This window comes from Oryx dammah, unplaced genomic scaffold, assembly GCF_014754425.2.
Source record: "Oryx dammah isolate SB20612 unplaced genomic scaffold, SCBI_Odam_1.1 HiC_scaffold_1, whole genome shotgun sequence".
Lineage (NCBI taxonomy): Eukaryota > Metazoa > Chordata > Mammalia > Artiodactyla > Bovidae > Oryx > Oryx dammah.
Window position 1 is genome coordinate 36,405,330 of NW_024070185.1, and position 12,549 is coordinate 36,417,878.

Consider the following 12,549-nt stretch of genomic DNA (forward strand, 5'->3'; position numbering starts at 1 on the left):
GATCCGCTGGAGAAGGAAATGGCAACCCACTCCACTAATCTTGCCTGGAAAATTCCATGGACTGAGGAGGCTGGTGGGCTACAGTCCATGGGGTCGCAAAGAGTCAGACACGACTGAGCAACTTCACTTCAGGAGAAAAGGCAGACCCAAGACTTAGGAAACTGAAATATGTAGCAAATTTGACTTTTTGACTCAAGCTAAAGATTTCAAGATTTGGGAGACAGTAACTGAGAGGTTCAATTTTTCTTATTATAACCCAAATGGCTACTGAGAGTTCTAGTCCAAGAAACACTTACATTTCTGTTTTCAAGGTTACAGATGTATAAAAATGTTTTATGTAACAATCTATGTTATAAAAAATGGTTCAACAGCAAATTTTAATATGAAAGCCTAGGGCTCTTTGTATTCATTTTTTGAAATAAATTTTATTAATTCATATGAGGTGTATAAATTGTATACCCTTCTAGATGAAACTATATGTATCACACCCTATGCAACTTCAACATAAAACATTATGACTAAAAGAATCCTTTAGATTTCTATTTATGAGGAAATAAATAAATGATTAGTTTTGCTCTTTTCTTAATTATCAGTTTACATAATTAATCAAGTTATTTTGTAAATTTAACTTTTTTGTTGTATAGTGCATTATTTCAAAATAGCTAATGAATTATCCTTTTGTTTTAATGGCGCATAGTGGAAGTAATGCCCATTTGCAGTGTTTGATTATAAGAAAACAAAATAATTGTGCTTTAAAAGTGATATAATTCAGATAAATATTCTTGGAATAAAGATAAGAATGTGTATATATATATGTGGTTAACACCTGGAAAACTAAGCTAGAATAGTCCACAAAGATAAATATTCTAGTAAAGATGTTATTGGGCTTCAACAACTTTAAGAAGGAAGCAAGGAAGGTGAAAAAGGAAAAGAAAATGAAAACCATTTGGGCATCTAGACAAAAACATTTAGTTACTTACAACAGAGAATAAATTGGCCTGGCCTCAGAATTCAGAATTCTCTGCAGTAATATTCAATATCAGAAAATACTAGAGTAATACAAGAACCTTAAGAAAAGAAAGTATTATCTCAAGTGGTTATACTTTGCTGCCTTAACCTAGGTTCTTCAGAGTGCAGACTCTGGAACAAAAGTTTAATTGAATGTATTCATTGTTTCCTGTGGCTGCTACACTGAACTTAGCGGCTTAGGACAACAGAAAGTTATTCTCTTACAGTGTCAAGATCAGAACCTTATATGAGTTATCACTGGACTGTAATCAAGGTATTGGTAAGGTCTGCTTCCTCAAGAGCTCTAAGAGAAATTTGTCTCTTGATTTTTACAGCTAGTTTCTGGAGGCTGCCAGCATTCCTTGACTTGTGGTTTTATCACTCCAATCTCTGATTCTGTGGTCATACTTCCTTCTCTTCCACTGTGTAATCTCCCTCTTCATATTACTTATAAGGACACGTGTGATTGCATTTAGGACCTACCCAGATAACCCAAGCATAATCATTCCATTTTAAGAACCTTAATTAATCACATCTGCAAAGTTTTTTTTTTTTTTAATATATAAACTATAGAATTTACAGGCTACAAAAAACTTTTAAAAAATTAATGGAATTGTAAAGGACTACTCTTCTCAATGCAAATAAACTTGAAAATTGGGATGAATTAGATAATATGCCAGAAGCATATTATTTATCAAAACTATTTACAGGAGAAGTTTTAAAGATTTTCAAAATACAAAAAAGAAAACAAAATCAAAGAATCTCCCTCTCCACTCTCCTTCCCCCCAATATAATAAGGTGCCTGCATTAGATAATTCACAGGAAAATGCTAACAGAACTTTTAAACAGCAGATAATTCCAATGGCATTTTATGTCTTCTAGGGTACATAAAAAGAAAGTTTCTGAATTATTTTTATGAAGTGGGCATAAAAATGATCTCTAAAATCAACAAGGATTATACACACACACACACACACAAAACTAGCAACCACATTTCAAAGGTTCAACAGAAATCACTGTTATTTCAATATTAGGATACATGGAAATTAATATCCTTCTTACAGTCAAACAATAGCCAGAGAGAAGATACAACAAAAGGAAAAATCCTTTATTTTCAAAAACACCAAAAAACATTAAACTATCTCAGAATATGTGTGTGCTCATTATGAAAAAGACTTTAAAATGATATGATACAGAGGAACACAAAATAAGATATGAACAAAAGAAAAAGCATTCCTTGTCCTTAGGCACGGTGACTCAACATCATATAAATATAATATCTCCCTAAATTAACCTACAATTTTCACACTAGTCTAAAAAAGATGTCAGCATCACTTTGGCAGAATAATCAAGCTGTGTCAAAAGTTCATCTGGGAAAATAAACAAGTAAAACTATTAAAATAGAAGAGTAATAGAGAGGGATCAGTCTCCAAGTATTAATCCATTACAGAGCTTCAGTAATTACAAAAGTGTGACATTAGAACATGGATAAACAGACAAATCATAGAATGGATTATGAAGTTCACATACAGCCTTTTACAAAAGGTGGCATTTCAAATAGGTGGGGGAAAGGTAGATTATTAATGAACAGTGTTGAGAAAAATGGGTCTGAAAAAAGAAAAGGAAAACAAAAAAGAAAATCTGGTTTCATTCCTGACAACTAGTAAATAGGATAAATTCCAAATGTCTTAAATTTTTAATTACTTTTTTTTAAAAAAGATCAAAATACCAGGGGAAACCATAGAAAATGGAAGGCCTTTCCATTTGACACGAAGTCCAGAAGCTATAAAAATAAAAATGATAAACTCGATTACAGGTTTAAAAAATGTACTTGGTAAAAAGTAAACAAGCAAATTAAGGCAAATATCAAACTGGGAGAAAAAATATATGAGTTTAAATCACAGACAAAATGTTAACCTCACTAATTATAAAGAGTTTCTAGAAATCAATGAGAAAAATACAATCCAATGAGAAAAAAGGACAAAAACTATTGACAGTTCACAAAAAAGGAAATCTGAATGGTCCTTCAATATACATAAAAAATCACTCATAAAAAGAAAATTAAACAATTTTCACTTATCAGATTGGTGGAGATTGAAGTTCAATAATTCAATACTTTGGAGAAACTGGGTAGGGAAATAGGTCTTCTCCTACTTGTGGGTGAGAGTGTAAACTGGTATAACTTCTTAATGTTCACCAAGCATATAAACACTGTGCCCTTTTAAAGTATACTGTAAGATACATATGTTTATGGTATGATGTATGCACAAGGCTATTTATTGTGGCACTACATGTCATGCAAACATGGGCTCAACAAAGGACAGAAATGGTATGGACCTAACAGAAGCAGAAGATATTAAGAAGAGGTGGCAAGAATACACAGAAGAACTGTACAAAAGAGATCTTCACGACCCAGATAATCATGATGGTGTGATCACTCACCTAGAGCCAGACATCCTGGAATGTGAAATCAAGGGGGCCTTAGGAAGCATCACTACAAACAAAGCTAGTGGAGGAGATGGAATTCCAGTTGAGCTATTTCAAATCCTAAAGATGATGCTGTGAAAGTTCAGTTCAGTTCAGTTCAGTCACTCAGTCATGTCTGATTCTTTGCGACTCCATGAATTGCAGCACACCAGGCCTCCCTGTCCATCACCAACTCCCAGAGATTACTCAAACGCATGTCCATTGAGTCGGTGATGCCATCCAACAATTTCATCCTCTATTGTCCCTTTCTCCTGCCCTCAATCCCTCCCAGCATCAGAGTCTCTTCCAATGAGTCAACTCTTCCCATCAGGTGGCCAAAGTATTGGAGTTTCAGCTTCAGCATCAGTCCTTGTAATGAACACCCAGGACTGATCTCCTTTAGAATGGACTGGTTGGATCTTCTTGCAGTCCAAGGGACTCTCAAGACTCTTCTCCAACACCACAGTTCAAAAGTATCAATTCTTCAGCACTCAGCTTTCTTCACTGTCCAACTCTCACATCCATACATGACTACTGGAAAAACCACAGCCTTGACTAGACGGACCTTTGTCAGCAAAGTAATATCTCTGCTTTTGAATATGCTATCTAGGTTGGTCATAACTTTCCTTCCAAGGAGTAAGCATCTTTTAATCTCATGGCTGCAATCACCATCAGCAGTGATTTTAGAACCCCAAAAATAAAGTCTGACACTGTTTCCACTGTTTCCCCATCTATTTCCCATGAAGTGATGGGACCAGATGCCATGATCTTCGTTTTCTGAATGTTGAGCTTTAAGCCAACTTTTTCGCTCTCCTCTTTCACTTTCATCAAGAGGCTTTTTAGTTCTTCTTCACTTTGTGATGCACTCAATATGTCAGCAAATTTGGAAAACTCAGCAGTGGCCACAGGACTGGAAAAGGTCAGTTTGCATTCCAATCCCAAAGAAACACAATGCCAAAGAATGATCAAACTACCACACAATTGCACTCATCTCTGCTGCTGCTAAGTCGCTTCAGTTGTGTCCAACTCTGTGTGACCCCATAGAAGGCAGCCCACCACACACTAGTAAAGTAATGCTCAAAATTCTCCAAGCCAGGCTTTAGCAATGCATGAACCATGAACTTCCAAATGTTCAAACTGGTTTTAGAAAAGGTAGAGGAACCAGAGATCAAAGTGCCAACATCTGCTGGATCATGGAAAAAGCAAGAGAGTTCCAGAAAAACATCTATTTCTACTTTATTGACTATGCCAAAGCCTTTGACTATGTGGATTACAAGAAACTGTGGAAAATTCTGAAAGAGATGTGAATACCAGACCACCTGACCTGCCTCTTGAGAAATCTGTATGCAAGTCAGGAAGCAACAGTTAGGACTGGACATGGAAAAACAGACTGGTTCCAAATAGGGAAAGGAGTGCATCAAGGCTGTATATTTTCACCCTGTATATTTTCATAATTTCTATGTAGAGTACATCATGAGAAACGCTGGGCTGGAAGAAGCACAAGCTGGAATCAAGATTGCCGAGAGAAATATCAATAACCTCAGATATGCAGATGACACCACCCTTATGGCAGAAAGTGAAAAGGAACTAAAAAGCCTCTTGATGAAAGTGAAAGAGGAGAGTGAAAAAGTTGGCTTAAAGCTCAACATTCAGAAAACGAAGATCATGGCATCTGGTCCCATCACTTCATGGGAAATAGATGGGGAAACAGTGTCAGACTTTATTTTTTGGTGCTCCAAAATCACTGCAGATGGTGATTGCAGCCATGAAATTAAAAGATGTTTACTCCTTGGAAGGAAAGTTATGACCAACCTAGATAGCATATATTCAAGAACAGAGACATTACTTTGCCAACAAAGGTCCGTCTAGTCAAGGCTATGGTTTTTCCAGTAGTCATGTATCGATGTGAGAGTTGGACTATAAAGAAAGCTGATCACCAAAGAATTGATGCTTTTGAACTGTGGTGTTGGAGAAGACTCTTGAGAGTCCCTTGGACTGCAAGGAGATCCAACCAGTCCATCCTAAAGGAGATCAGTCCTGGGTGTTCATTGGAAGGACAGATGTTGAAGCTGAAATTCCAATACTTTGCCACCTGTTGCAAAGAGCTGACTCATTGGAAAAGACTCTGATGCTGGGAAAGATTGAGGGCAGGAAGAGAAGGGGACGACAGAGGATGAGATGGTTGGATGGCATCACTGACTCAATGGGCATGAGTTTGAGTGAACTCTGAGAGTTGGTGATGGACAGCGAGGCCTGGCATGCTGTGGTTCATGGGGTCTCAAAGAGTTGGACAAGACTGAGCAACTGAACTGAACTGAACCGATATGTGATAGTGAAAGAATGGAAGCAGCCTAAATGTCTATTAATATCAATATATAAGTATTCATTCCATTCATACAATGGAATCCTATGAAATCAAACAAAAGAATGAAGAAGCTCTTAACTTACTGACTGTGAAGAGAATGACCTTCAAAACCACTGGAGGAGAAGAGCATACAGACATGTTTGAAGAGACACACAAAAAAACTGATGAGGTTGACTTTATTGATGAGAGTGAACCGAAGTGTGAAGGACACTTTTTATTAATAGTAAGTACTTTTTAGTGCCTACTGCATGTTTGAAATTTGTAGGAGAGGACATAGGCAACCAGAGGAGAGCAAACACATCTTTTGGAAGGTTCTTAAAAAAAAAAAAAAGCACTGGTTAAAATAAAAACTTGCTTTTTATTTACAAAATCCTTAATAGGCCATTCTAATAATATTTGTTTGGAGAATTAAAGATGTCCTCTCCAACATTCTTAACTCTGATAAGCACACCAAAGAAGGTAAGCTTTTAGATAAAATATAATTAGTAGAGTCACATGTTGAATAACCATGATATCCGCAGAGCTGCACAATGCAGTTCTATTGATAAGATAAAATATTAAAATTTCCATTTCTATTATTTTATCTTATCCTTATAATATTATAAAGTAGCATTTTGCTAAGTTTTGTCTGACTCATTGTGACCCCATGGGCACCATGCCACAATTCCCTGTCCTTTATTACCTCCCAGTTTGCCCAAATCCATGTTCACTGAGCTGGTGAGGCTATCTAATCATCTCATCCTCAGTCATCCACTTATTTTGCCTTCAATCTTTCCCAGCACCCGGGTCTTTCCCAATGAGTTGGCTCCTTTGCACCAAGTGGCCAAAGCATTCGTGCTTCAGCATCAGTCCTTCCGATGAATATTCAGGTTGATATCCTTTAGGATTGACTGGTTTGATCTCCATGCAGTTCAATGAACTCTCAAGAGTCTTCTCCAGCATCACAATTTGAAAGCATCAGTTCTTCAGCAGTCAGTCTTCTTTATTGTCCAACTCTCATATCCATACATGACTACTGGAAAGTCACAATTTTGACTGTATGGGCCTTTGTCAGCAAAGTGATGTCTCTTCTTTTTAATAAGTTATCTATGTCATAGCTTTCCTTCCAAGGAGCAATCATCTTTTAATTTCATGGTTACAATCACCATAATTTTGGAGCCCAAGAAAATACACTCTGTCATGGCTTCCACTTTTTCCCCTTCCATTTGCCATTAAATGATAGAACCAGATGCTATGATCTTCATTTTTTGCATGTTGAGTTTTAAGCCAGCGTTTTCACTCTGTTCTTTCACCTTCATCAAAATGCTAATTCCTCTTTGCTTTCTCCAATTAGGGTGGTTTTACCTGCATATTCCAGGTTTTTTATATTTCTCCTGGCAATCTTGATTCCAGCTAATGACTTATCCAGCCTGGAATTTTGCATGATGTACTTTGCATATAAGTTAAAAAAGCAGGGTGACAATATACAGCCTTGGCATACTCCTTTCCCGATTTGGAATCAGTTGGTTATTCCACATCTGGTTCTAACTGTTGCTTCTTGACCTGGATATAGATTTCTCAGGAGGCAGGTAAGGTGGTCTGGTATTCCTACCTCTTTGAGAATTTTCCACAGTTTGTTGTGATCCATACAGTCAAAGGCTTTCACATAATCAATGAAGCAGATGTTTTTCTGGAATTCCTATGTTTTCTCTGTGATCCAACAAATGTTGGCAATTTTCTCTCTGGTTCCATTGCTTTTTATAAATCCAGCTTGGACATAACAATGTTTTCAGTTCACGAACTGTTAAAGCCTACCTTGAAGGATAATGAGCATAAGCTTACTAGCATGTGAACTGAGTGCAACTGCAAAGTAGTTTGAACATTCTTTGGTACTGCCCTTCTTTAGGATTAGAATGAAAACTAACCATTTCCAATCCTGTAGCCATTGCTGAGTTTTTCAAATATGCCGACTCACTGCATGCAGCACTTTAACAGCATCATCTTCTAGGATTTTAAATAGCTCAGTTGAAATTTCATCACCTCCTCTAGCTTTGTTTATAGTAATGCTTCCCCACTTGACTTCATATCCAGGATATCTGGCTCTAGGTAAGTGACCACACCACTGTGATTACCTGGGTCATTAAGACGTTTTTGTACAGCACTTCTGGGTATTCTTGGCACTTTTTAATCTCTTCTGATTCTGTTAGGCCCTTGCCGTTCTGTCCTTTATTGTGCCCATCCTTGCATGTAATGTTCCCTTGATATCTCAATTTTGTTGAAGGAATTTCTATTCATTCCCATTCTATTGTTTTCCTCTATTTCTTTGTGTTGTTCACTTAAGAAGACTTTCTTATCTCTCCTTGCTGTTCTCTGAAACTCTCCATTCATTTTGGTGTATTTTCCCTTTCTTCCTTGCCTTTCACTTGGCTTCTTTTCTCAGAATTTATGTATACCTATTCATGATTTATAAATTATATATTAATAGATTACTTTATAGTATATAAGGGCTTCTCTGACTGGTGGTTCAGGTGTAAAGAATCTGCCTGCAATGCAGGAACCACAGGAACACAGGTTCAATTCCTGGGTTGGGAAGATCCCCTGGCAAGCTATTAGTCCACAGGGTGGCAGAGTCAGACACAACAGAAGCAACTTAGCATGCACGCACAGTATATAAAGTAGCATGTGCTATGCTGTGCTAAGTCACTTCAGTCATTTCTGACTTTGTGAGACCCTGTGGACTGTAGCCTTCAGGCTCCTCTGTTCATGGGGATTCTCCAGGCAAGAATACTGGATTGGATTGCCATGCCCTCCTCCAGGGGATCTTCCTGACCCAGGGAGTGAACCCACAGCTCTTCCAGCTCCTGCTTTGCAGGCAGATTCTTTACCACTGAGCCACCAAGGAAGCCCATAAAGTAACACATTAATATATAACTTATAAATCATAAACAGGCATACATAAATTCTACTGTGGGCCCAGTCTTTTTTAATCCATAGAGGATTATAATCAAAATGTTTGTTAACCATCTAAATAATGATTTTCCACATATATAAGGAGAATTTAAATGTACTATAAGAATATTTTATTGGGGCATAGCAAGAAGCAGCAGCCATAAACTATGAATTTCTAAATAAAATGGTGACCCACACCAGTACTCTTGCCTGGAAAATCCCATGGACGGAGGAGCTGCAGTCCATGGGGTCACTAAGAGTCAGACACGACTGAACGACTTCACTTTCATTTTTCACTTTCATGCACTGGAGAAGGAAATGGCAACCCACTCCAGTGTTCTTGCCTGGAAACTCCCAGGGATGGGGAAGCCTGGTGGGCTGCTGTCTATGGGGTCACACAGAGTCGGACACAACTGAAGTGACTTAGCAGCAATTCATTTGGTACAGCACTTAATACAATGCTAACTAAAGAGAGATTACTAATAAATAATAGAATTTTGAAGTTAGGAAAGAAATTATATATCACCTATTTCAAATCTCAAACATGAAGTAACTACAAGCTGGAGAGAATAATGTTTTCCATGTCATATGCCTCACTCATAGTGACAGAGCCAAGTACAGATCCCAAATTTCCGAAACCTTTGTCTTTCAACTATTCAACACATAAACATAGATAGACAGAAAGACGGACAAATATTTAACAAAGTATTCTCTTTGTGACCCTATGGAGAGAAAGAGAATACTAGGTTATCAGCTACTTAATTTCAAAGACCTTTCCCTTTCATTAAATATCTATCTGTCTTTATGTCTTTCTAAGTCAATGGTGGCTCAGAGGGTAAAGAATCTGCCTGCAAGGCAGGAGATCTGAGTTCAGTCCCTTGGTCAGGAAGATCCCCTGAAGAAGGAAATGGCAATCCACTCTAGTACTCTTACCTGGAGAATTCCATGGACAGAGAAGCCTGGCCACCTACAGTCCATGGGGTCACAAAGAGTTACACATGACTGAGCAACTAACACACACACACACACACACACCCTATTTTTATTTTTTCCTTTTTTCTAGCTTTCCCAAAATCACATCCTGTTTTAGAAGAAGGAATAGTGAATTTTCTTTTTTATTATGTTAATTTTTAAGCCACTGTATATCAGAAAAATTCAAACTTGAAGTTAATCCTGCTTTTGTCCATCTCTTCTACCAAAAACAGCCTCTGAACTCTAAATGCCTTTCTTTCTTATCAATAATCCTCTGCAAACAATCCAGCACAAGAAATATGTGCCCAACCCTCCCTGAAGGAAAGATGGGATGAAAAATGCTGAAGAAAAATTTAAAGTATTTATGGAGATTATTCAGACCCGTTTTTAATAACTGTCTTATATCTGTATTGTCCCTTCACATTTTGTAGCATTTAAGAAATCTGATTTTATCTCCTCACAGACACTGGGTCAACCACGGCTATGTTACCTAACAGTTTTGTCATATATTGGGAAACTGATAACCCTGTTGGGTTGAGAATAGTGAATGTCATACTGCAGATAATCGCTTAGCCAAGTGTCCAGCATAAAGTTAGGCATACACTACCTAATTCTTTTTAGGTCAAACACTTGTAGTCACGTGAAGTGACACACCCGAGGCCTCATCTTTCCTATTAAGAAAGGATACTGAGAAACGCAGACTTTTCCTCTATGGAGACTTAGATTTCAAGGCATTTAGGCAGTTGGCTAAATTCTTAAAATGACTGGGAGGGATTAAACAACAACAATAAAAACATGCCTCTGGAATGGCCAACGTTTTAGCCACACACCACACCAGGACAGCACGCCCCTCCTCATTCCTCTCCCTCCCAGGGGCAGAAGAAACTACATTTCCCAGTGGCCCTCAAGCAGCTTCCGGTGCAGCGCGCCGGCGCTACTTCCGGGCACATCTTTTACGTCAGTTCATGGGATCCGACTTGGGGCTGAGGCGCATTTTCTTAATATGGGTTCTTTCGTTTCACAGCCCCTTCAGCCGGTCAAGTTCGTTGCGCCCCCTGAGGCCACCTCCACCGCTAAGCCCACACAGGTCACTGCAACCGGAGCGCCAGCCTCTCCAGAGCAAGGCCCTCTATTTAATAACTGCTGGAGCTGTCGCGTGCTATCCGGGTCGGGGCTGATAGGGGCAGGAGGGTATGTGTACTGGACGGCGCGGAAGCCCATGAAGCTGGGATATCCCCCGGGTCCTGGGACTATTGCGCAGATGATCTTCGGCATCAGTGAGAGTCTGGGCACCACCCTTGGGCCGGGGGAGAGGGAGAAGAGATCAGACACGTGGGGAGTGGGGGGGCGGGGGAGCAGTGGGTCGAGGCACCCCGGTCGGTCACGTGGCGGCAGGCATCCCCTCCAGTAAGAAGAGCGGGGCGGGAAGAAGTAGTTGCTGGGATACTTTTTTTTGCTTTGTTTTTTCTTAAATAACACTATATATGTATATATATATATATTTTTTAAGAACTCTAGCCTCAATCTTTTTAATCCTATTGAGAGCTATTAGAAATAGGTATGAGCATAGTAGTCCCATTTTCCTGTTGAACAAACCCAGACACAGAAGTAAATATGTTTGCGGTCAGACGTCCAGACACACAGCCAGTCTTTGATCCTGGGTTTATCTGTCACCAAAATCCATGCTGCTTTTCTAGGTTGTGAAGAAAGCCTGAGTGAGGGCACTTGACCTTTGGCTTTGAAGGTAAACTGTAGACATGGGTTCAGAGCTCACATATGAGGTCTTCTGTTATGAACCCATAGTTATTATTTGTAAGGATACTAGGTGATGGTCAAGCTGTCTTCTGGTAAAATGTAGTGATTCTTTTAGCTCTTTAGATCAACTGAGTGAACAGAATTTTAATTTTTCATATCTCATCGTCTTAACTAGATTGCTTAGATCAATTACTTTTTTGCATAGGGAAAGTAACAGAATTTTCTTCTCTCAACTTTCCTTTTCTGAGCTTCACTCTTCTATAAGAAATCTTCAAGGATTAGAGTTGACATATATGAAAGCACTTGGTACTTTCATAGCACATAAAGTACTGTTTTGTTTATTTTCCCCCTAGGCATTGCTTGCTGGGGTGTGGTCATCCTGGCAGACCCCAAAGGGAAGGCCTTCCGCACCGAATGAAAGTACCACCAGTGAATTTGTCGTCTCTCCATGCCCCCATGACACACAGAGGAAGAATGGCACTTATAGATGTTCTGGACAGAAAAATGGACATTGACAGACTTCAGTCCGGCAGATACTACATGACTGAAAAGACACACGTGGATTGTCATTCATGAGTCATGACTATTGATGCATTCTTCGCAAGTTCCACAGGGACCAATAAATCCCTGAGAAAAGAGAAGAGGTTCTGTGTCTTATTTGAGGAAGGAGGGTATAATTGTAAATATATATATAGAGAGAGGAAGTGATAAACCAAATGGGAAAGTTAGCTAAAGTTATTTTCAATAGTTCTTTTTATCATACTTTTCCTATAATTGGGTCAGCACCTACTATCCTGGATAGGTATCATATAATACACAGAAGTACATAAAACATGTAAGTGCATACTGCTCATACTTCCCAAAGCATTGTCAGATCCATGAACTTCTGAGGGTTTACCAGCTACTCTGAGGAGGTTATGTCATTAGTGGTAAGTGAACATTAAAAAACAGAGTCCTAGTGATAGGCCCAGGGTCATTCAGTGATGGTGTTCGGACTTGTTCTTGTCTTTCAGAACTAGGATTGTTCCCAGGAAGCAAGAATTACCTTTATGAAA

General features: G+C 38.7%; 1 protein-coding gene across 2 annotated transcripts; it reads left to right on the forward strand.

Annotated features, from left to right (window-relative positions):
• The first annotated feature begins 10,661 nt into the window (after window positions 1-10,661).
• Window positions 10,662-12,132, forward strand: LOC120864980 (distal membrane-arm assembly complex protein 1-like). Of its 2 annotated transcripts, none has more exons than XM_040242112.1 (2): window positions 10,662-11,016; window positions 11,848-12,132. In XM_040242112.1, exons 1-2 carry the CDS (start codon window positions 10,743-10,745, stop codon window positions 11,910-11,912), a joined length of 339 nt encoding a protein of 112 aa, XP_040098046.1. In that variant the 5' UTR covers window positions 10,662-10,742; the 3' UTR covers window positions 11,913-12,132. The 2 variants fall into 2 exon arrangements, with proteins under 2 accessions (XP_040098046.1, XP_040098045.1); XM_040242111.1 differs by having other exon boundaries at window positions 10,688-10,930.
• Window positions 12,133-12,549: the final 417 nt, after the last annotated feature.

Coding starts and splice junctions, on each gene's coding strand:
- LOC120864980 (XM_040242111.1), top strand. CDS start 10,743: ATGGGTTCTTTCGTTTCACAGCCCCTTCAGCCGGTCAAGTTCGTTGCG. Junction 10,931..11,847: donor GGGCTGATAGGGGCAGGAGG/GTATGTGTACTG, acceptor TTTTCCCCCTAG/GCATTGCTTGCTGGGGTGTG.